Here is a 26,223-nt window from a genome sequence, read left to right on the forward strand (position 1 = left end):
CACAGACCAATGGAACAAGATAGAAAGCCCAGAGATAAACCCACGCACCTGTGGTCAACTCATCTATGACAAAGGAGGCAAGGATATACAATGGAGAAAAGACAGTCTCTTCAATAAGTGGTGCTGGGGAAACTGGACAGCTACATGTGAAAGAATGAAATTAGAACACTCCCTAACACCATACACAAAAAGAAACTCAAAGTGGATTAGAGACCTAAATGTAAGACCGGACACTATAAAACTCTTAGAGGAAAACATAGGAAGAACACTCTTTGACATAAATCACAGCAAGATGTTTTTTGATTCACCTCCTAGAGTAATGGAAATAAAAACAAAAATAAACAAATGGGACCTAATGAAACTTAAAAGCTTTTGCACAGCAAAGGAAACCATAAACAAGACAATAAATATATAAATAAATAAAAGAAATAGTACTCTGGATATTTTACAAGGGCATTTTCTTATCATTTGTTTTCCAATATTTTCTTTCTTACTTATATAAGGCATAAGCACTCCAGAACTTCAAAGATACTCAACTGTCTTTCTGAACCTAAAATTGATTATTTATTTATTTATTTATTATACAACAGGTTCTTATTAGTTATCTATTTTATACATATTAATGTATATATGTCAATCCCAATAATCTTATGAAACATCTTCAATGCTGTTTCTTCCGGACAGATAATAAAGAGATAATAAGACAAAAAGTTCAGAGAATATTAAGTTACTACATTTGAATAATCAGGGAAAGCTTTAATACCTGGATAGGTAAGTTTCTTACTGAGAGAAAGAAACATTTCATATATTTAAAAATATTTACAGGTCCTTCAATATAGGCCAGAAAAGTAGCTGAGAAAAATTGCAGTAGACCATACCAACACATCCAAATTACTGCCCAGAGTCACAGAGAACACATGGGGGTCTTTCTAAATTCTTACAGGTTGTTTAATGTTTACCATCTTACACGAGCTTTTCTTTGTAGTTGTCCATCTCAGTCACTGCCTTCTGAAGTTTTAGCCCAAGTGCTTCAACTTGACACTGTAAATCTGGAATGACATAATGTGTTCTTCTGATTAGTACATTTTAAGTGTCCAGATATTTTCATAGAGTAAACCACATTCTTTTAGCATTGCCACTCACCTCCTGAAGAATAATGCAGCTGTTTATTCCACTTTGCTTGGATGACCATATGTAGCTCATCCCTACTCTGATGTCCCACAGAATTAATAGGTTTTGACAGGCTCAATTTATTGGCCTCTTTCTGCCCCCAACATCATGCTAATTTTCAAACAGCTAATAGGCTAAATTTTACTGATGTTTTCAAAGGAAATTTATGTCGCTGGCACACATATGAATTTTTGATCATATGGCTCACTTCTGAAACACTTGACTGCCTGAGCTAGCTCTTGTGGCCTGGAACTTAGAAGTATTGCTAAGGCCTCCCAGTAGAACTGAAATAGATAAACCATGTGCAAGGCTTCCAGTAAAGAATCTGTTAACTCTGGGTAGTGTCTAATAGGCATTTTAATGACTTTCAAGCCAGGAAAATACAAGCAGGCAATTGGCTTCCACAGAGTCTTGAACTGAGGAATTCAAGAAGTGTCTGAGAAAGATTATTCAGGCAGCCACGTCTCACATGTGTGGATGCAGAACTGAAACTAAAGCAGAAAGAACATATGGCTTGAATGATCTGAGACCCACCATTAGCCTGTGTGTGTGAACTAAGATCTGAACCCCAGCCCCAATAACAGCCCTTGTTGGTACTCTTTTTGGGAAAAGGTGGAAAACAAATTTACACAGGTGGATTAACTGACTTCTATGAAGAAAATAATTTTAAACATTGGAATTTATAAAATTTCCATGTTACATCTGTTCAGGTGTTTTAATAACATATTTTTAATAGTAAACTTTAAAATCTTTTTAAAAAAAATTTTGATAGATCTTTATTGGAGTATAATTGCTTCACAATACTGTGTTAGTTGATGTTGCACAACAAAGTGAATCAGCCATATACATATACATGTCCCCATATCCCCTCCTTCTTGAGCCTCCCTCCCATCCTCCCTATCCCACCCCTCTAGGTCATCGCAAAGCACCGAGCTGATCTCCCTGTGCTATGCTGATGCTGCCCACCAGCCAACTTTTACATTCAGTAGTGTATATATGTCCATGCTACTCTCACTTCGCCCCAGCTTCGCCCTCCCACCCCATGTCCTCAAGTCCATTTTCTGTGTCTACCTCTTTATTCCTGCCCTGCAACTAGGTTCATCAATACCATTCTTTTTTTTTTTTTTAGATTCCATATATATGCGTTAGCATATGGTATTTGTTTTTCTCTTTCTGACTTACTTCACTCTGTATGACAGACTCTAGGTCCACCCACCTCACTACAAATAACTCAATTTCGTCTCTTTTTAAGGCTGAGTAATATTCCATTGTATATATGTGCCACATCTTCTTTATCCATTCATCTGTCGATGGACATTTAGTTTGGTTCCATGTCCTGGCTATTGTAAATAGTGCTGCAATGAACATTGTGGTACACGTCTCTTTTTGAATTATGGTTTTCTCAGGGTATATGCCCAGTAGTGGGATTGCTGGGTCATATGGCAGTTCTATATTTAGTTTTTTCAGGAACCTCCATACTGTTCTCCATAGTGGTTGTATCAATTTACATTCCCACCAACAGTGCAGGAGGGTTCCCTTTTCACCATACGCTTTCCAGCATTTATTGTTTCTAGATTTTTTGATAATGGCCATTCTGACTGGTATGAGGTGATACCTCATTGTAGTTTTGATTTGCATTTCTCTAATAATTAGTGATGTTGAGCATCTTTTCATGTGCCTCTTGGCCATCTGTATGTCTTCATTGGTGAAATGTCTATTTAAGTCTTCCACCCATTTTTTAACTGGATTGTTTGTTTTTTTGATATTGAGCTCCATGAGTTATTTGTATATTTTGGAGATTAATCCTTTGTCTGTTGTTTCATCTGCAAATATTTTCTCCCACTCTGAGGGTTGTCTTTTTGTCTTGTTTATGGTTTCCTTTGCTGTGCAAAAGCTTTTAAGTTTAATTAGGTCCCATTTTTTAATTTTTGTTTTTATTTTTATTACTCTAGGAGGTGGGTCAAAAAAGATCTTGCTGTGGTTTATGTCAAAGAGTGTTTTTCCTATGTTTTCCTCTAAGAGTTTTATAGTGTATCATCTTACATTTAAGTCTTTAATCCATTTTGAGTTTATTTTTGGGTATGGTGTTAGGTAGTGTTCTAATTTCATTCTTTTACATGTAGCTGTCCAGTTTTCCCAGCACCACTCATTGAAGAGGCTGTCTTTTCTCCATTGTATGTTCTTGCCTCCTTTGTCATAAATTAGGTGACCATATGTGCATGCGTTTATCTCTGGGCACTCTATCTTGTACCATTGATTTATATTTTTGTTTTTGTGCCAGTACCATACTCTCTTGATTACTGTAGCTTTGTGGTACAGTTTGAAGTCGGGGAGCCTGATTCCTCCAGCTCCGTTTTTCTTAAGATTGCTTTGGCTATTCAGGGTCTTTTGTGTTTCCATATGAATTGTAAGATTTTTTGTTCTAATTCTGTGAAGAATGCCATTGGTAGTTTGACAGGGATTGCACTGAATCTGTAGCTTGCTTTGGGTACTATAGTCATTTTCACAATGTTGATTCTTCCAATACAAGAACATGGTATATTTCTCCATCTGTTTATGTCATCTTTAATTTCTTTCATCAGTGTCTTATAGTTTTCTGAGTACAGGTCTTTTGCCTCCTTAGGTAGGTTTATTCCTAGGAATTTTCTTCTTTTTGTTGCAGTGGTAAATGGGAGTGTTTCCTTAATTTCTCTTTCTGATTTTTTGTTGTTGGTGTATAGGAATGCCAGAGATTTCTGTGCATTAATTTTGTACCCTGCAACCTTACCAAACATCAGTGATATTGGTCTATCATTTTCTTTCTTTGTGATATCTTTTTCTGGTTTTGTTATCAGGGTGATGGTGGCTTCGTAGAATGAATTTGGGAGTTAAACTTTAAAAACTTTATGCATCCATACAAATATATAAAATTTCTATACGTATCTGCAGTCTACCTTCTTAACTTTGTTTCGTGAAAATGAGCCAGTTCCTTAAATCAGAAAATAAACTCACTCTAAACAAATGTTTTAATTAGAATTTACTAGATATTGGTATAAATCTTTATGTTTATTCAGCATGTTCACATATATTAATGTTATCCCTCAAATTGCTACATAAGTGCAAACAGCCCCATTTTTCAGATGATGAGAAATGAGATTTTCTTTGATTCTCTTGCCTAGTATCTTACCGTGAATAAATGAATTAGCCAGCAGTCAAACTGACAAGATTTTAAACTCGGGTAAGGGGATTTATTTGAGAGAATGGCTCCTTGAATAAATAAATAATTCAATATGGACTTACTTGATAGATAATATTTGTATGGTACATCTTTTTCACTTATCAAGTGATATCATTATATGAGAGAACAGATAAAATAACGTACACATAGAGAATTTAGTTTTGAGGGTAACCGTTTGAAACAAGGCAATCTCTAATGAATGTTGCATAATGTGTTGCTTTGTTATTAAGTACATGTGGGCTTGCAGAGGGTTCTATTCACACAGGCACAGCTAAAACATTTCTGCCCATCCTCTGAAAAATAAGGAGGGAAGGAAGTTGAGGTTTGTTGATGGTATACTATTCCAGGCACTGTGCAGGGTGCTTTCTCCTATTTCATTTAATTCATAGTCACAACTATCATGAAAAACAGATACACATTTTATTTTTACTAGAAGGCTCTAAGAATCAGAGTAATTAACTGACTTATCAAAGGTCACAGAGCTAGTTAGAAGTGATCCCATGATTCAAACTGAGGTTGGCTTCATCCCCAAAACTTTATCTTTCTCTCTTACACTGACTGTCAAAAATATAAAAGCTACAAGGAGATATGATATTTGTCCATGAAAATGTGGTTAGTGTGGCCATATATTTGTTTAGTATATCCTAGAATATTTAAAGAGGTATAGTTAAGACAAATGAAAAGTATCATTTATTACTGCATAAAATATGTAGTGAATTAGTCTAATGTCTAATTCCAAGAGGTGGTTTAGATTTTAGAAAGTTTAAAAATTAATATAATTAATGAAAGCTATTAAGACAAATATGGTATCCTTGTGACTGACTTAATAACACTGACATCAGAGAGAACAATTATGCCTTTCTGTTAAATGTCCCTTGGTGCTTTTGTCAGGATATAATCCTAAACTAGATGAAGCATGGATCTGAGCCCACATGATAAATTCTATGTTATTACTTCTAAATGCAGCTATTGTTAAGAGGAAGAACTGATTATCTTAAAAATAAACTCCAAAGAATTGGTACCTGATATGTGAATTTTATGCTATTAATTCTCAATTACCTAATAATTGGTAGAATAGTAGACAGTAAAAACGGTAGCTAATTCAAAACCCATTTTTACAGCATTGTGAAGTATTCTTAGGATCACATTTGAATATACTTGTGCATCAAAGTTCCAGAATTTACTATATTTAAAGGAAAATAAACTACACAATCATGACCCAACTCAAGAAAGGAAAAGCTATTATACTTTCCAGTATTATTCTCTCTACATACCCACCTAAATCTCCCTTTCTCCCTATTTCAAGATAAACATAGATCCTTAGTCTTTAAATCACAGTACCCAGTGAGTAGGGAAGCCAGTTCCTTCAGGTTATTCACTATGTATTTACAGCATGTCTAAGTAAAAACAGGGAAAGCAAATCAATGTTTTACTTTAAAACACAGAAACCTCTGGAGGTTGTTGTGTGGAAATATAAGTAATGTCAACAAATAAATCATTTTACTTAAGGAGAGAAGATACCACGTAGAATCGAGAAAAATAGATTCATTATGAATAATCCATAATGTAAACAGCCCACCAGTGTATAGTTAGAAGCTGGTTAATATATTTTCATAGCTTTTTTTTTTTTTAACTTTGAATATATTTTCTGTAATAAAGAAGTACTAAGAATTATTTTTAAAATACATAGGACATATCTTTACTGTTCTGAATGAGGTATAAGCATGTTATTGGTTTATTATTGGTTCTGATAGACCAGTGGGGTCCTTTTGTTTCTGGAAGCAGAGTGCCCAGTTCCTGTCCTTAATAAATAAAGGCACATAGTTAGGCTAAGCAGCAGAGAGATTAAGCCACCTGCATAAGACAGCTCCTTCAGTTCCTGATGCAAGGAGTTCTTAAATAAGTGTATTGTTCTGTGTAGTCCTTCTCTATAGTTAAATAAATTCAACTTCAATTTTCTGTCATTCAGCATGACATTGGATTATGAGGCAAAAGGCCCTGAATGCCTACAAAAAGAAAGGAAGCATTGGCTTTAAACACCGTGCAGATGTAAGGCGGAACCCATGGAAACAATCCAAAATTTACAACAGCAAATTCTACTATAATGTGACTGCGTTCTTTGCAGATATTAAATAAGAAGCAAATGATTTGAAATGAAGACAAAAAGGAGCTCTTAGCCTCTCTTCATATGAAGCCAGCTGCTTGCTGGATAGCATTACATAGGCATCAGATTTGGGGTAATTAGTCATTTAAGAGAATCCTGTTATTCCAAAAGGTTTCTAGGGTCTACAAATACAAAAGGTATTCATAGTTAGCTATTTTATAGCAGGATATAAAACTTTACAGTCACTTGGAGGGTATATTAAGTTAGTATACTGTTTGAGAAAACAATAAACAAAATCTTTATAGTGGAAAGATATTTCAAGCTTAAAACTTTCTGGATAAAGAAAACACCAAAAAATTTAAAAAAAAAAATCTGATTCAAAGTGCAATATGAAAGAAAATGATTCCAGGTTCAAGCAGCAGAATGGAGGAACAAGCAGGCAGGAGAACTGGCATCCAGAAATCCAGATCCAGGAGAATTTTTTTAATGAAAAGGTGAAGGCTACATATATATTTAAAATGGTACAGATAATTGATGAAAAGGTAAAACAAAAGCTCACTGCTCTTTTAATACACTCCTAAGACAGGGTAACATAGAGGTGGAGTGCAAGAACTCTAAAGCCAGACTGCCTAACTTCAAAGCCTGGCTCTGCTTCCTCCTAACTAACTGACTTTAGATATTTCAGTTTCCTAATCTATAAAATGGTTATTACAGCATAGGATTGTTCTGGGAATTAAGTTACTTAATATATGTAAAGAGGAGAACAGTGCCAGGCACACCTAACTACTGGTTATCATCACTGGGGGTGGTAATAAGGCCACCCCCCCTCCCCCCACTTCTGTTCTGAATCTCATCACTTCTTGCCTGAGGACCTCATTCTTGCGGTTGGGCCTGGTGTCATCAGTGGTTATCTTTGTATGGGGAAGAGTAAAAATGAAGGTTTTAACTACATATTTAAAAATAAATCTACAGAGTAACTATGACAAAATGTTAAAACTTGTAAAATACAGGTGATGGACCCACACACATTTGTTATATTATTCTCCGTATTTTTCAGTGTTTGACTATTTTATAGATGTATTGTTTAGGGAGGGGTCTTGCTTGTACAGATCAAGTATAGTATGTTCTGTACTAAGGAGTCTAATCAACTCAGTTCTGTGTGTCCAGGGTACAAAAGAACACAAGGGGAATAGAACTTGGTGGGGATGGGGGATGAGGTTGAAACTGTAAAAACAAGCTATCTGATTTTGTGAATAGGGAGCAGAGAAATTCAGTCGCAGTTGAAGGGGGATATGGTAATGAGGAAGGTTCTTTATTTTGTTTTTGGTTTTGTTTTAAGATATCAGGACATATTTATTTGCATTTAATTAGAGAGTGCCCACACTTGTGAATTTAATGTATGCCTTCTAACCTGTACCTATGTGTGAAAACATAGTACTTTTTGCAGGTGTTTTAAAAAACTACACAAATGATGTGAAGCTATAAATCTCATTTTAAGTCTTACTTTTTTCACTACATTGTTTTTGAGACCTATCCATATAGCTATATGTAGATATGATTTATTCCTTTCTGACTGATATGTAATATTTAATTGTGTGCACATATCACATTTTACTGATCTAGTCCAATAGTGATGAAAACTAGGTTGCTTACAACTTAGTATCACAACAAATAATCCTTCAATAAAAGCTTTTTACCAGAGGTGGGATCAAGATGGCAGAGTAGAAGGACCCTGAGCACTCGGGCAGGAGCAGAACAAGTTCCACAGTGGACACTACCATCGCCAGCATGGCCGTGAGAACACACACTTGGGGAGGAGTGGAACCAGCTCAGCAGTGTGACTCAACCCCTCCAGCCCTGACCCAGCTTCTAACCAAGGCGTGCATACCAGGGAAAAAGTGGAACCAGCTCAGAAGTGCAGCCCAAATCCTTCAGGCCACAGCCATGCCCCAAACTAAGTTGGAGACTGCCATCACATGAGGGAGAAGCTGAACTCCCTCGGGGCTCTTGCTCCAGCCCATGGGGCCCTGGCCCAACCCCTGATAGGGCACTGACTTCCATGGAGCCTAGGAAGAGCCCTGGCTCGCACCTGGTTCTAGTTCCAGCCCCTCCGAATCCAGCCCTACCTGGCACCACAGTGGCAGCTACCAATGCACCCTGGGGGAAGATCTGGCCTGTGCTCACTTCAGACCCAGCTCTCCTAGCAGAGCCACTGGGCACATGCATACTACATAGGGACACTTCCACATAGCAACATGTCTTCAAGACCAGGATAGGTAAATGGTTCACCTAATCTCATAGAAAAAAAGAAAACAGAGAAAATTAAACAGAATGAGAAGATAGAGGAATATGTTTCAAATGAAAGAACAAGATAAAACCCCTGAAAAACCCTAAAGAAACAGAGATAAATAATTACCTGGTAAAGAGTTCAAAGCAATAGTAATAAGAATGCTAACTGAACTTCAGAAAAAAAATAGATGAACACAATGAGAACTTCAACAAAGAAGTAGAGAATATAAAAAAGAACCAGTCAGAGCTGAAGAATACAATAACTAAAGTGAAAACTATACTAGAAGGAATTAACAGCAAGATTATGTGATACAGAATGCATAAGTGGTCTGAAAGACAGAACAGTGGAAATTGCCCAATCAGAACAGCAGAAAGAAAAACAAAATTTTAAAAATGAGAATAGTTTAAGGGACCTCTAGGACAACATCAGGTGTACTAACATTTGCAGTATAGGGGTCACAGAAGGAGAAGAGAGAGAGAGAAAGGGGTAGAAAATGTATTTGATGAAATTATGGTGGAAAACTTCTCTAACCTGAAGAAGGAAACAGATATCCAAGTATAAAAAGCACAGAGAACCCCATACAATATGAACCCAAAGAGACCCACAATAAGATATATCATAATTAAAATGGCAAAAGTTAAAGAGAGAATTTTAAAGGCAGAAAGAGAAAAACAAAGAGTCACATACAAGGGAACACCCATAAGTTTACCAGCTGATTTTTCAGCAGAAACTTTGCAGTCCAGAAAGGAGTGGCATGATATATTTAAAGTGCTGAAAATAAAAAACCTAAAACCTAGGATACACTACCCAGAAAGTTTATCATTCAGGATTAGAGAGATAAAGAGCTTCCCAGACAAGCAAAAACTAAGAGTTCATCAATACTAAACAGACCTTACAAGAAATGTTAAAGGGTCTTCTTTAGGTAAAAAAGAAAAGGCTACAACCAGAAATAAGAAAACCTAGGAAGGGAAAAATCCCACTGGTAAAGGCAAATAGATAGTAAAGGCAGTGGACCAACTACTTAAATAAGCTAGTATGAATGATAAAAGATAAAAATTGTAAAATCAACTAAAACTGCAATAAATAGCTAAGGGATAGGCATGGAAATGTAAAATATGACATCAAAAACACAAACTGGGGAGGGGGAGGGAGTAAAAATTGTAGATCTTTTAGAATGTGTTTGAACTTAAATGACTATCAGCTTAAAACAAGTAGATACAGGTCAATATATATAAACTCCTTGGTAACCACAAATCAAAAAACCTACAATAGATACACAAAAATTAGAGAGAAAGAAACACAAACATAACACTAAAGAAAATCATCAAACCACAAAAGGAAGAGACTAAGAGAAGAACAGAGAAGAACTACAAAAACGTCTGGAAAACAAGTAACAAAATGGCAATAAGTACATACCTATCAATAATCACTTTAAATGTCAATGGACTAAATGCCCCAATCAAAACACATAGGGTGGCTAACTGGATTAAACACAAGACCCATATATGCTGCCTACAAGAGACTCACTTCAGAGATAAAAACACACACAGACTGAAAGGGAGGGGATGAAAAAAGATATTTCATACAAATGGAAACCATAAGAAAGTGGGGGTAGGAATACTCATAACAGACAAAGTAGACTTTAAAACAAAGTCTACAGGGACTTCTCTGGTGGTCCAGTGGTTAAGACTCCATGCTTCCACTGCAGGGGGTGTGGGTTCAATCCCTGGTTGGGGAACTAAGATCTCACATGCCACACAATGTGGCCAAAAAACAAAACAAAACACAAAAACAAACCCAAAGTCTACAATAAAAGACAAAAAGGGGCATTATATAATGATATAGATCAGCACAAGAAGAGAATATAACATTTGTAAACATATATGCACCTAATATAGAAGCACCTAAATATATAAAGCAAATATTAACAGGTATAAAGGGAAAAATTGACTGTAAAACAAAAATACTAGGGGACTTTAACACCCCACTTATATCAATGGACAGATCATCCAGACAGAAAATCAATAAGGAAACACTGGCCTTAAATGACACAGAAGACCAGCTGGACTTAACAGATATCTATAGGACATTCCATCCCAAAACAGCAGAATACACATTCTTTTCAAGTGCACATGGAATGTTCTCCAGGATAGATCTCATACTATGACACAAAACAAGTCTCAATAAATTAAGGAAGATAGAAATTATATCAAGCATCTTTTCTGACCACAACAGTATGAAATTAGAAATAAGTAACAGGAAGAAAAATGTAAAAAACACAAACATTGGAGACTAAACAACATGCTACTAAAAAACCAAGGATTCAACAAAGGAATCAAAGAGGAAATCAGAAAATACCTAAGACAAATGAAAATTAAAAACACAACTTTCCAAAATCTAGGGGATGCAGCAAAAGCAGTTCCAAGAGGAAAGTTTAGAGTGATACAGGCCCACCTCAAGAAATAAGACAAATCTCAAATGAACAACACAACCTACCATTTAAAGGAATTAGAAAAAGAACAAACAAAACCCAAAGTCAGCAGAAAAAAAGGAAATAAATAAAGCTCAGAGTGGAAATAAATAAAATAGAAAACAAAATAGAAAAGATTGATGAACACAAGAGCTATTTTTTGAAAGACAAACAAAATTAATAAGCCTTTAGCCAGGCTCATTAAAAAAAAAAAAAAAGAGGACTCAATATTAGAAATGAAAGAGAAGTTACAACTGATATCACAGAAATACAAACAAGAGAAAGAGAATGCTACGAACAGTTATATGCCAACAAATTGGGACAACCTAGAAGAAATGAATAAATTCCCAGAAGCATACAAGACTAAATCAGGAAGAAATAGATAACCTGAACAGACCTATTACTAGTATTGAAATTGAATAAGTAATCAAAAAACTTCCAGCAAACAAAAGTCCATAATCAGCAGGTTCACAAGGCAATTCTACCAAACATATAAGGAAGAGTTAATAGCTGTCCTTCTCAAACTATTCCAATAGATTGAGGAGGAGGGAAAATTCCCAAACTAATTTTATAAGGCCACTATTACGCTGATACCAAAACCAAAGAAAGATACTACAAAAAAAGAAAATTACACACCAATATCTCTGATGAATATAGATGTAAATGTCCTCAACAAAGTATTAGCAAAGTGAATTCAACAATACATAAAAAGGATCTCACATCATGATCATGGGATTTAACCCAGGGATGCAAGGATGGTCCAATATCTGTAAATTAATCTATGTGAAATTGTGATATACATCAACAACATAAAGGACGAAAATGACACGATCATCTCAACAAATTCAGAAAGAGCATTTGACAAAATTCTACATTAATTCATAATAAAAGTTCTCATCAAAGTTGTTATAGACAGAACATACCTTAACATAGTAAGGGCCATTTATGACAAACCCAAGCTAACATTATAGTTAATGGTGAAAAGCTGAAAAGTTTTCTTCTAAGATCAGGAACAAGACTAGGATGCTCATTCTTGCCATTTCTATTTAACATGGTATGGGAAGTCCTAGCCACAGCAATCAGATGATAAAAAATAAATAAATAAAAGGAATCCAAATTGGAAAGGAAAAAGTAAAATTGTCACTATTTGCAGATGACATGATATTATATACAGAAAATCCTAAAGTATCCATCAAAAAAGCTATTAGAACTAATAAATGATTCAGTAAAATTGCAGGATATAAGATTAATATACAGTAATCTGTTGCTTTTCTATACACTAATAATGAACTATCAGGAAGAAAAATTAAGAAAACAATCCATTTGCAATTGCATCAAAAAGAATAAAATACCTAGGAATAAATTTAACCAAGGAGGTGAAAGACCAATACTCTGCAAACTATAAGACATTGTTGAAGGACACTGAAGATGATACAAATAATGGAAAGATATCCTGTGTTCATGGATTGGAAGAATTAATATTGTTAAAATGTCCATACTACTCAAAGAAATCTACAGATTTAATGTAATCCCTGTCAAAATACTCATGACATTTTCCACAGAACTGGAACAAATAATCCTAAAATTTGTATGGAATCACAAAAGACCCCGAATAGCCAAAGCAATGTTCAGAAAAAAGAACAAAGGTGGAGGTACCATGATCCTTGACTTTGGAGTATGCTGCAAAGCTACAGTAATCAAAACAGTATGGTACTGGCACAAAAACAGACACATAGATCAATGGAACCAAATAGAGAGCTCAGAAATAAACCCATGCACATATGGTCAATGAATCTATGACCAAGGAGAAAAGAATATACAATGGGGAAAAGTCAGTCTCTTCAACAAGTAGTATTGGGAAAACTAGAAAGCTACAGGTAAAATAATGAAATTAGAACATTTTCTCATACCACATACAAAAATAAACTCAAAATGAATTAAAGATATAAATGTAAGATCAGAAACCATAAAACTCCTAGAAGAAAACAGGCAGTACACTCTTTGACATAGGTCTTAGAGTTTTGTTTTGTTTTGTTTTGTTTTGGATCCGTCTCCTTGGGCAAAGGAAACAAAAGCAAAAATAAACAAATGGGACATAATAAAACTTAAAACATTTTGCACAGCAAAGGAAACCATCAACCAAATGAAAAGGCAACCTACCTACTGAATGGGAGAAGATATTTGCAAATGATATGTCTGATAAGGGGTTAATATCCAAAACATACAAAGAACTAATATAACTCAATATTAAAACAAACAAATAACATGATTAAAAAATGGGCAGAAAACCTGAATAGGCATTTTTCTAAAGAAGACATACAGTTGGCCCACAGACACATGAAAAGATGCTCAACATCACTAATTATCAGGGAAATGCAAATCAAACAAATGAGATATCACCTCACAACTGTCAGTATGTCTATTGTCAAAATGACAAAAAATGTTAAGTGTTGATGAGGATGTGTTGAAAAGGGAACCCTCGTGCACTGTTGGTGTGACTGTAAACTGGTACAGCCACTATGGAAAACAGTATGGAAGTTCCTTAAAAACAGAAAAATAGAACTGCCATATGATCCAGCAATTCCACTCCTGGGTATATATCCAAAGAAAACAAAATACTAATTTGAAAAAAATATATGCACCCTAATGTTCATAGCAGCATTATTTACAATAGCCAAGATATGGAAGCAACCTAAGTGCCCATCAATAGATGAATGTATAAAGAAGAAGTGGTATATATATATACAATGAAATATTAGCCATAGAAAAGAATGAAATTTTGCCATTTGCAACAGCATGGATTGAGCTGGAGGGTATTACGCTTAGTGAAATAAGTCAGACAGAGAAAGACAAATACTGTATGTTATCACTTATATGTGGAATCTAAAAAATAAAACAAATGAACAAATAATAAAACAGAAACAGACTCACAGATACAAAGAACAAACTATTGGTTACCAGTTGGAAGAGGTGTGAAGGGAGGGGCAAAATGGGGGAAGGAGATAAAACTACTAGGTACAAAGTAAATTAGATACAAGAATGGGAATAAGACACAGCACAGGGAATATAGTCAATATTTTATAATAACTTTAAATGGAGTATATTCTATAAAAATACAGAATCACTCTGTTGTACACTTGAAACTAATATAATATTGTAAGTCAACTGTACTTCAATTAAAAATAAATAAATAAATAAATTTTAAAAAGCTTTTAACCCATCTTCTTGTGTACTTACAGGGGAGTTTTTCTGTAGTATAATCCCTGGAGCGAACTCATGAGGTCATAGGGATACACATACTTAAATAATGCCAAATGGTTCCCAGGATGGAGGCAACAGCTTACACCATCAGCTCACTGAATGAAGGTTCTTGCTTTCCTGATACTTACTAGAAGAGGTATTAAAAAAAATCTATTTTTTAGGGTGCAAAGGTAGTGTCTCATTGTTGGTTTAGTTTGCAGTTCTCTGCTTACTACTGAAGCTGATCATCTCATTTTATACTTCTCAGTCATTCATATTTCCCTTTTCATGATTTGCCTTTTCCCCAGTCTCTTTTCTATCCATTTCAATAGTTTTCTTCTTCATCCTCTGCAGAAATAGCACTTTTCAAGGTTATGAATGACTCTATGTTGGCAATTCCAAAATTTAATTCTCTGTTATTATCTAATTCAAACTTTCAGCAGCGTTTGACACAATTGTTTACTTTTTTTTGCTTTATTTATTTATTTTTAACATCTTTATTGGAGTATAATTGCTTTACAATGGTGTGTTAGTTTCTACTGTATAAAAAAGTGAATCAGCTATACATATACATACATCCCCATATCTCCTCCCTCTTGCGTCTCCTTCCCACCCCTCTAGGTAGACAAAAAGCACCGAGCTGATCTCCCTGTGCTATGCGGCTGCTTCCCACTAGCTATCTATTTTACATTTGGTAGTGTATATATAAGTCCATGCCACTCTCTCACTTTGTCCCAGCTTACCCTTCCCCCTCCCCATGTCCTCAAGTCCATTCTCTATGTCTTCGTCTTTATTCCTGTCCTGGCCCTAGGTTCTTCAGAACCTTTTTTTTTTTTTTTTTTACATTCCATATATATGTGTTAGCATACTGTATTTGTTTTTCTCTTTCTGACTTACTTCACTCTGTATGACAGACGCTAGGTCCATCCACCTCACTACAAATAACTCAATTTCGTTTCTTTTTATGGCTGAGTAATATTCCATTGTATATATATGCCACATCTTCTTTATCCATTCATCTGTTGATGGGCACTTAGGTTGCTTCCATGTCCTGGCTATTGTAAACAGAGCTGCAATGAACATTGTGGTACATGTCCCTTTTTGAATTATGGTTTTCTCAGGGTATATGCCCAAGAGTGGGATTGCTGGGTCGTATGGTAGTTCTATCTTTAGGTTTTTAAGGAACCTCCATACTGTTCTCTATAGTGGCTGTATCAATTTACATTCCCACCAACAGTGCAAGAGGGTTCCCTTTTCCCCACACCCTCTCCAGCATTTATTGTTTGTAGATTTTTTTGATGATGGCCATTCTGACTTGTGTGAGGTGATACCTCATTGTAGTTTTGATTTGCATTTCTCTAATGATTAGTGATGTTGAGCATTCTTTCATGTGTTTGTTGGCAATCTGTATATCTTCTTTGGAGAAATGTCTATTTAGCTCTTCTGCCCATTTTTGGATTGGGTTGTTTGTTTTTTTGATATTGAGCTGAATGAGCTGCTTGTAAATTTTGGAGATTAATCCTTTGTCAGTTGCTTCATTTGCAAATATTTTCTCCCATTCTGAGGGTGGTCTTTTCGTCTTGTATATGGTTTCCTTTGCTGTGCAAAAGCTTTGAAGTTTCATTAGGTCCCATTTGTTTATTTTTGTTTTTATTTCCATTTCTCTAGGAAGTGGGTCAAAAAGGATCTTGCTGTGATTTATGTCATGGAGTGTTTACTTTTTTGAAACACTCCTCTGGTTTCCTTTACACTATACTCTTTTGTTTCCTCCACCCTTGTTCACTTTTGCATTGGCTACTTCTTCTCAGTCTCTACTGATGATTCTCATTCTTAGGTACACTCTAAATATTAGAAATAACCAGAGGTTCAGTCCTTAGCCCTTTTCTCTACCTGCATTTCCTCCCTAGTTGATCTCATCTAGTCTTATAGCTTTTTTTTTTTTTTAATTTATTTATTTATTTATTTTTAATTTATGGCTATGTTGGGTCTTCGTTTCTGTGCAAGGGCTTTCTCTAGTTGTGGCAAGTGGGGGCCACTCTTCATCGCTGTGCGCGGGCCTCTCACCATCGCGGCCTCCCTTGTTGCGGAGCACAGGCTCCAGACACGCAGGCTCAGCAATTGTGGCTCACGGGCCCAGCCGCTCCGCGGCACGTGGGATCCTCCCAGACCAGGGCTCGAACCCGTGTCCCCTGCATTAGCAGGCAGACTCTCAACCACTGCACCACCAGGGAAGCCCTAGTCTCATAGTTTTGAATAGCATTTATATTCACGTCTTCCATCATCATCATCATCAGCGTCATCATCATCATCACCATCACAGATAGTAAGTGTTGAGTATTTACTATGTGCCAGACACTACATTCTAAGTGCATTACATTCATTCAATCTTCCCAATGTAAACTAACTAGAATGTAAATTCCATGAGAGTGGGAACCTTATCTTTTATACTCATAGTGTCTGAGACAAGGAAGGTGCTCAACAAATTACTGTTGAAAGAATGAATGAAATTTTGGAAATACTAGAAATAAGAATTCCAGCAAATAAACTTTTAAAATTATTTACCTAAGATTAAAGTGGATGGAACTGAAAGAGTTGTGCAGTTTTCATTGGTAACACCAATATGTATCTTGGCATTAAAAGGCAAGTTTCTTATAAATATGTTATTTTATTTCAATTGTTATTTTATTTCTTATTGACTACCTACTCTGTTTAGGTAGGATCCATGCTAGCTAGATTCAGCGTACAAATATCAATAAGATATATTTCCTTGTCCTTAGAGAAATTATAATCAAGTGCCTCATTTTCCTTCATGAATGATAGATTATGTTTTAAATTACAAATCAATAACTCCTTTAAACTTAAACCTGTTTTACTTTTCTACAATTTTAAATGATCTTATTTAGTTATGTTGTTAGTTAATTATGTGGCTGAAGTTGTGGGATTTCTGATCAGACATAACTGATGTGAATGAACACAATCAGTATTTTGCATTTAGATGTCATCTATATGTATAAATTATTGTACCACAGTTTGATGAGCTTAGCGCTTCACAAAAGTAATATATCACTTAAGTTTTTAAATGAGCATTAACAGAGAAAACCTTTACAGATGTAAGAATGTATACCAATAATAGAAGAAAGTTCTTTAATGAGTATTCAACTATATCAATTGCAAATTAACATATTTTAACTTAAGCAAACATTTCATAAAGCTCAGATGGTGAATACAGCCACTTGGAAAGTTCATTTCATTTTAGGGTTTATATTTCAGAGGTTTAATTCACATCTATTCTGAAACAAGTATACTTGAAGTACATTAACATTTTCTGCATAATGCCAGAAGGGACTGAAATAACATTTGGAGATTTTTATAAATCAGATGATAGAACAGGTGTGGCTATACAGCTAATAAGTTATAATTTGGTCCAGATGTAGTTATATTAAAATCAGAAAATTATTTATCTGGGTCTGTGTGGGGAGGGGAGAGTGGATTAAATCAAGCTAAGGAGATAATCAGATATTTAAAATTTGGAAATAAATTTTCTTCTAATACTAAGGATCAAGAATTTGCTTCAGAATGCAAAAAAGATGCTTCTAAACCTCCACTGTATTTTTTTATTCTGAAGATTAAAACCAGCCAAATATAATATAAAGATAATTGTCACTAATGGGGGCTTATAAAATATTACAAATCATGGATGGATAAGATAGAAGGAGTCTTAAATTCTAAAAATCATTTAACCACTCTTTCTCAACTGGCAATCCTCATGATTTAGAAACTTCTGAATACAATAGAACATTACTTTGTTTTCTGATAAATTTGTACAAATAAGTAAATTCACAAAATTGTATATATCTCATTATTTTATGTATGTACAATTTTATATATGTATTTATATATTATTTTATATATAAAATAATGAGATTTTTCAAGACTGAAATATATTAGTAATAGATATGGATAGCCTAGAGTGAAGTAAGTGGGAAGGGACAGGGACTTATATTGAACAGAATATTAGCTGAAAACATGTATGGGATTAAAAAAGAAAAAGACAGGGTTAATAATAAAGTAAATGAATAAATGGAACATAGAGAAGTTTAGATCTAAAAATATTTAAGAGATTTTCAAATAGAGTCACATAATCATATAAGCATCAACTTTCTTTAATCAATTAGTGTGTTTTACAATCAGAATGCTTACAGAGATTCCTGTGTGCAGCACTGATTCTATGCAAACTGGGAAGGAGATGGAATGCATCTTCAGCCACACAGAGTACTGATTCTTTTTGCTGCTCCCTTTCTCCTTGTTGTGCTGGGATGGCAGCAAAATAGGCAAAGGGCAAGAATTTCTTCCAAATAATGCTTTCATGCTACAAAACTACTTTGTGCTAATTGCATTTAAAAATTCTACCATGGGGACTTCCCTCGCAGTCCGGTGGTTAAGATTCTGTGCTCCCAATGCAGGGGGCACAGGTTCAATCCCCGGTTGGGGAACTAAGATCCCGCATGCCACACAGTGCATACCACATGGGCACGGCCAAAAATAAAATAAAAATAAAATAAAATGCCATTCTACTGTCTCTGGGTAGTTATTAAAAAAAATAAAATAAAAAAATAAAAAGTCTACCACACAATTACATAACTTAAAGGTAGCAAGCATAAAACCAAAAACATTTTATAACTTTAAGAATGATCTGAAGGCAACACTAACACATATGTGAAAAGATTTAGCTATGGGGATGTTTATTGCAATATTTTAACAGAAAAGAGTATAAACAATTGTCCAAAACTAAGATATGATGAAAAATTATGATTCATCCACATTCAGAATATTATGAATATTTTTAACATGGAAAGATTTCATAATGGAAGAAATGGAGGAGGTGGATATTATAAAACTCTATTATTCCACTCATCAAAATACATATTTTCAAAACAGAAAGTCTAGGAGGATACACATCAAATGTTTATAAAACTATGCGAATGTTGGAATTTCCTAATCAATAGTGAACATGGCTTATTTTGGTAATAGAGAACAAAAGAATCATATTAAAGTGGCCTAACACTGAACAACATAATATACATATACCCATCTTACAACCTATTTCATAAACTTTCGAGCATTTGTGTAACCCACCGCCAGGTGTCTACTATTCTCTGGACTTCTTCTGCCTTCCCCTTATAGAAACTTGTTTTTACTACCAGTACTGGAAGTACCTGGTATAGTAGCTTTCTCTGAAGTATAAGTTAATATAACAATGTGTATGCTTTGATGCTCACAAGCAGTGGAGTTCAAGCAGTTAAGAGCCCAAGTTTTGGCAGCATAGTTCTGGACTCAGGTTCCAATTCTGCTGATTAGGGGCTGTTGCCTTGGGCAAATGACTTAACTCCTTTAAGCCCCAGTAATCTCATTTGTAAATTGGAGATAATAAAAGGGCTTAGCCCAGGAGGATTATAATAAGGGGGTACACAGTGGCTTCACTGTGTTTGACATGTGGTTAATGCCTTGTGAATGTTAGCTATTATTTAGACTGTAGTAGGAAAGCTACTTTACTTCATAGGAATGACTTTTTTTTTTTTAAGTGATGTAAGGACAGCATTAGTGATTAGTAGGAAAGAGATGCTGGTAAGAAGTGAGACATTGAACACGGGGCAGGGAAGGGGGATGGATCATTTATTTCTCATTCAGATAGTGTTGCTATTACTCATGGCCCATAAATGTGGATGATTTGTAAATGTCTATGAACAGCAGGTGTGCTGTGTGCCTGGGTGAATCCATGTGTGAAAGAGTGGCTATGAGTGTTGTCAGGAGTGTGTTCATATGGGTGTTAGGGATAGGGCAGAGGATCGCTCCCTCCTCTCACTGCTCGGCTGAAGCTTTCCTGAGAATGCAGCATGCTTAGTGTAGAAGCTATGTATAATACAGAAGATCTGCTCCTAATCAAGCCTAGACTTCATGATATAGGTGTCTAATTAATAATGCTGAATGACCAAATCAATTGACTGGTGACTGAATGGGCAGAAGACGACTTAGAAAGAGGACTGCATCACATTACGCTACAAGTACAGAATTGAAGAAAGAATAAATGGGGCAAGGAGTGGCCAAGATGGTGCAGTAGGAAGACCCTGAGGTCACCTCCTACCCATGGGCACACCAAAATTACAACTGTTTACAGAGTAATTATCTATAAGAATGACCTGAAGACTAACAGAAAAGATTTTCCACAACTAAAGATATAAAGAAGGAACTACAATGAGACAAATAGGAGGGGCAGAGAAACAATATAGTCAAGACCCACACTCTCTGGTAGGTGATCCATAAATGGGGGGATAATAATAATTGTGGAGTTTCTCCCCAAGGAACAGGGGGTCCAAGACACAAACCAGGCTCCCTAGCCTGGGAGGGCTACACCAGGAAGACAAGCCCCAGAACATCTGGTTTTGGAGGCCAGCACAGCTTGTGTATGGAAGAGCTGGATGGCTCAAGGAAATGGAGACTCCCCTCGTAAAGGGTGCATGCAAAATCACACATGTCCTGAGTCCCAGCATAGAGCCAGTAGCTTGAAAGAAGCCTGGGTCAGACCTACTTGCTCATCTTAGAGAGCCTCCCAGAGATACAGGAGACAACTGGGGCTTCTCCTGGGGATGGAGACGCTGGAAACAGCCATTTTGGGGAGGTTGTTCTACCAGCAGGACTCTGGCAAGCACCATTTGGAGTCCTCCCTGTAGACTATTAGTACTGGAGGCTTACCCACACACCAGCAAGCTGACACCAGCCCTGGGATCCTCATGCCTGGCAGCCAGCTGCCCTGGGACCCAGCTCTGTCCACCACTGTGTCAGTGGCCAGCTCCACCTACCAGTGCACCCACAGTAGTCATCCCCGCCACAACAGAAGGCCCACACAGCCCACATAAGAGCATGTATACAGAATATAGCTCTCATGACCAGACAGGAGTGTGCCTACTGGGCCCCATAGGACATCTCCTACATTAGGCCACTTCTAGATCGGAAGATGTAATCAACCTACCTAATACATAGAAATAAACATAGATAATTAGGCAAAATTAGTAGACAGAGGAATATGTTTCAAACAGAGGAAGAAAAAACTGAGAAAAAAAGACCTAAATGAAGTAGAGATAAGAAATCTACCCATAAAACAGTTCAAGGTAACAATCACAAAGAAGCTCAAGGAACTTGGGAGAATGGATGAACTCATGACAAGTTCACCAAAGAGTTAGAAAATATAAAGAAGAACCAAACAGAGCTGAAGAATAATATAATTGAAATAAAAAAATATATTAGAAGGAATCAACAATAGATTAGATGATACAGAAGAACAGATCACTGATCTGGAAGTCAGAGAAGTGGAAATCACCCAAACTAAACAGAAAAAATAAAAACCACTTTTTTAATGAGGATAGTTTAAGACACCTCTGGGACAACAGCAAGTATACTAACATTTGCATTATACGCATCCCAGAAGGAGAAGACAGAGAGAGAAAGGAGCAGAAAACTTATTTGAAGAAATAATAGCTAAAAATTTTCATAACCTGGGAAAGGAAAAAGACATCTAGGTCCAGGAAGCACAGAAAGGGCCAAACAATATCAATCCAAAGAAGTCCACACCAAGGCACATTATAATTAAAATGGCAAAAATTAAAGATAAGAGAGAATCATAAAAGCAAAAAGAGAAAAGCAACAAGTTACATACAAGGGAACTCCCATAAGACCATTGGCTAACTTTTTAGCAGAAACTTTGTAGGCCAGAAGGGAGTGGCACAATATATTCAAAGTGCTGAAAGAAAAAACTCACTATTCCAGGAGGAGGAGGAGGGGGAGGGGAGGGGAGGGTGTGGGGGAGAGGAGGGGGAGGGGGGAGGAAGAGGAGAAGAAGAAGAAGAAGACGAAGAAAATTACAGGCTAATATTACAAATGAGTATAGAAGCAAAAATCCTCAACAAAACATTCACACACTGAATTCAACAATATATTAAGAGGACCATACACTATAATCAAGTCGGATTTATCCCAGGGATGCACAAATGGTTCAATATCTGCAAATCAATCAGTATTATAAACCACATTAACATTGATAGATACATGGATAAAGAAGGTGTGGTATATATATACAATAGAATATTCCTCAGCCCTAAAATATATGAAATCTTGCCATTTGCAACAACAAGGATGGTCTTAGGGGGTATTATGCTAAGTAAAATAAGTCAGACAAGACAAATATGCATGATTTCACTGATATGTGGAATGTAAAAAACAAAACAAACAAAATGAAAACAGACTCATAGAGAACAAATGGGTAGTTGCCAGAGGGAAGGGGTAGGGGGTGGTGAAATAGGTGAAGGGGATTAAGAGGTATAGATCTCCAGTTATATAATAAATAAGTCACATGGATATAATATACAGCATTAGGAAGATGGTCCAAAATATTGTAATAACTTTATATGGGGACAGATGGTTACTAGGCATTGTGGTGATCGTTTCATAATGTCTGCAATTGTCAAATCATTATGTCATTCACCTGAAACTAACACAATATTGTAAGTCAGCTATATTTCAATAATGAAGAAAGAATGAATGGTCCGAATCTTTCTGAGAGAGGGAGACTTAGGAATTGAGGCAAAGGACAGAGTCCACAGGATTAAAAAAAAAAAAAGATGTATAAAATTTAACCCAAGGACCTGAGGGGGATGGTGCAGTTAAGGAGAAGTCAGAGAAAGTGGTAAGGCTAAGACTTAGCCTTAAAAGAGAAAAACCATGCCGGAGGGGAAGAATGAGGAGAGGAAGAAGGTTGCAATGGCACAGGTGAAACATGACTAGATAATAAACCAGAATTACCGCTATCTCAAAGGTGAGAAAGAAGTCTCAGAGAAGAGATAACCACCCTAAGGAGTGGATGCTTAAGATCACTGTAGAACATTCTAAGATTCAAACATTTGTAAAATGGAGAAAATATGTAAAACAGAGATAATCTTTATAGGAAAGCTCAAAGTTGGAAGCAAATGAAAAATAAAGGAAACAAAGATAATCTTATAAGACTCCAGTGATCAAAGACGAAGTGGCTTCTACAGGAGACCCTTGTTACTCTCCATATTCCAGTCGTGACCTGGTTTTACATAAGGACTCTCTGAGTTCTAGTTAAGACCATTTGGTTTGCAACTGGTCTAGAGTCCCTAGGATAACCAAGCAGCCCACAGTATCCCAATATCAAGCTAGCCTCTTTTAAGAGCTGTTGGAATATCCTATGATAAACCATAATGGAAAAGAATTTGTAAAAGAGTATAAATATAACCTCCTTCCCTACCTCTACTCCTACTTCTTTCTCTTTGAGAAAACATGTTTTTGAAATAAAGAATTCTTTTTCTTTAAAAAAAAAAAGAGCTGTTGGCTTTAGTAAAACTAAGGATCACTGCAAACCTCCTTGGTTTTCTGTTTGTAAAATCAGCACTTCTTTTTTTGGAAGCCAAGGTTACATTATTCCTTCTGGAGGAGTTCAAGGCTTCAAAAGGAATCATAGGGCTGGTCAATTCACCACAGTGAACTCCCTTTGAAAATCATGCCTGGCAGGTAAGGTCAGAGTGGAACTCTGTTCAGAGACTCTTCCATCTGCCATGCAATAGATGACTCCTGAATTAATCACAGCCACTCCCTTCCTCAGCATCCTGTTCTGAGAGCAGGCAAACTGTTGTTACAACTAACCAATGCTGACTGTAAAATAAATTAGTGGAGGCAAAGGGACCTTTGGGTAAACAAATTAAAATTCATAGTTTTCCTTGGTCATTAAAGGAGCATTTAAGGAAATTCTACTACTTTTATCCTAAATATAATCATTTGGTTTGCTATTATACCAGAAAAACCACTTTAGAATGGTGGTTTAATATTTTCTATATGTGTAGTTCTTTTGTGCTCCTACATTTTATCTGTTGATTCTCCTAACACTCCAAGGTAGTTAAGGAAAGCTATTATATTCCCATTTTATAGATGAAGTAACTGAGTCAAAGAAATTGATAATGTATCCAGAAGTCCTGTAAAAGGCATAAACTTGCCAGAAAGTGGAAGTGTTTGACTCCTGGATCAGTATTTTTTTTTTAAATGAACCATATCACTCACTTTGATTTCTTTCACTTTGAGGAGCTACTAATTAAGGAATGCAGTACTTACACATTCCACAACATGGATAAAACTCAAAAACATTATGGTAAGTCAAAGAAGCCAGACAAGAAAGATCACGTTATATGATTCTATTTACATGAAATGTCCAGAACAGGCAAATCTATAGAGAAAGAAAGTAAATTAATTATTGGTGGGGAGGGGCAGGAGGGCAAAGGAAATGACTATTAATGACTAGGATGTTTCTTTTGGGGATGACAGAAATGCTCTAAAATTAGATCATGGTGATGGTCATACAATTCTATAAATATCCTAAAACCCACTGGGTTGTACTCTTAAAATGCATAAATTTTATGATATTTAAAATATTTCTCAATAAGGCTATTTTTAAAACGTTCAAATAGGATGGTAAAACATTACGTGCAAAATAATTAATATTTATGTATTATTTATTATACCAAAGAGCTTCCTGAAAGAAAAAAAATCCATCCAAAAGTGTTTTCACTAAGAATAAATATGAAACTTGGTCAAATAAATTTTAGGAAGAACATTAATGCTAAAGTGATTTTTCTGAACTGTGTCTTCCAATATTTGTGACTGCTGACAAAAAGTAAAGGACACTCTTTTCTATCAGGTGGAAGGAAAATCATTTAAGTGGACGGGTTTGTGGGTCACAATGACCTCTAAGAGGAGTACTATCAATTGAGATAAATTATGCATTTTGGAAGTTATATTAGTGTGAGCTAAACATAAAATTACAAAAGTTATGTAAATAAATCTTTAAAAGAGAACCAAGAATTTAGCCTCTAAAATTTCATTTTATAGGTTACTTTCCTATGAAAAAGATGAAAGTTTGGCATTAATAGTTAGGCTGCTAATTAGTGTCTATGATACACTCTTAAACCACTATTAAATATATGGACTAGAATTATCATATTACTTAAATTTTCAAGCATCTATGTCTCAAAAGACAAAAGGGAAATGTGGGCAAAACGAAGTTAAAATTTTTATGTAGAAAAGTAACGATCATAAAGACTATATTCTTGAATCAAAGTTGAAATTGTTCAGTGGTGATTTAAAAGAAAAAAGTATCAATGTAGAAATACAAATATTTATGTAATATTGGAAACAAGCAAAAGGCATCAGAGTTAGGATAAGAATTACAGCCTATGAGAGCCCGAAAGGGCCTCCGAGGTCTTAGTCGAACCCATTAGTTACTTAGATGTGGACACACACTCATCAGGGCTAAATGGCATGTCAGAGCCACCTGGCTAATGTATAGAGGGTCATCATCTTCTGATTCTTGGCCTAGCATGATTTCAATTAAGACCACATTGGTGGGGAACGTGGGTGGGGGGTAGAGGCTGGAAGACACAACAGAGAAATAGTTTAAAATGGAGAAAGATAAATTTATTCGAAAAGTAGGAGGTATGAGATTATGAAATAATAGAACTTTAAATTTTGTTTATAAGTAAATACAATAATGATATAGTATTCAGCACAGGTTTAAAAATTCAGAACATAAAAAATGTTTCATGTTAGTTAAAAGTATGACATGTTAACTCATTTATTAAGAGAGAGAACGTAAGAGAGAATAAGGAACAACT

At 35.6% G+C, this 26,223-nt stretch overlaps 1 protein-coding gene across 1 annotated transcript in view; it reads right to left on the reverse strand.

Annotated features, from left to right (window-relative positions):
* LEKR1 (leucine, glutamate and lysine rich 1) overlaps positions 1 to 26,223 on the reverse strand; it is a 309,852-nt gene that overhangs the window by 135,188 nt on the left and 148,441 nt on the right. The window contains exon 7 of the mRNA XM_082394543.1: positions 968 to 1,049. Coding sequence (XP_082250669.1) covers positions 968 to 1,049 — 82 coding nt within the window. The remainder of the gene's footprint in view (positions 1 to 967; positions 1,050 to 26,223) is intronic.

Source organism: Balaenoptera borealis, assembly GCF_965194805.1.
Source record: "Balaenoptera borealis genome assembly, chromosome: 5".
Taxonomy (NCBI): Eukaryota; Metazoa; Chordata; class Mammalia; order Artiodactyla; family Balaenopteridae; genus Balaenoptera; species Balaenoptera borealis.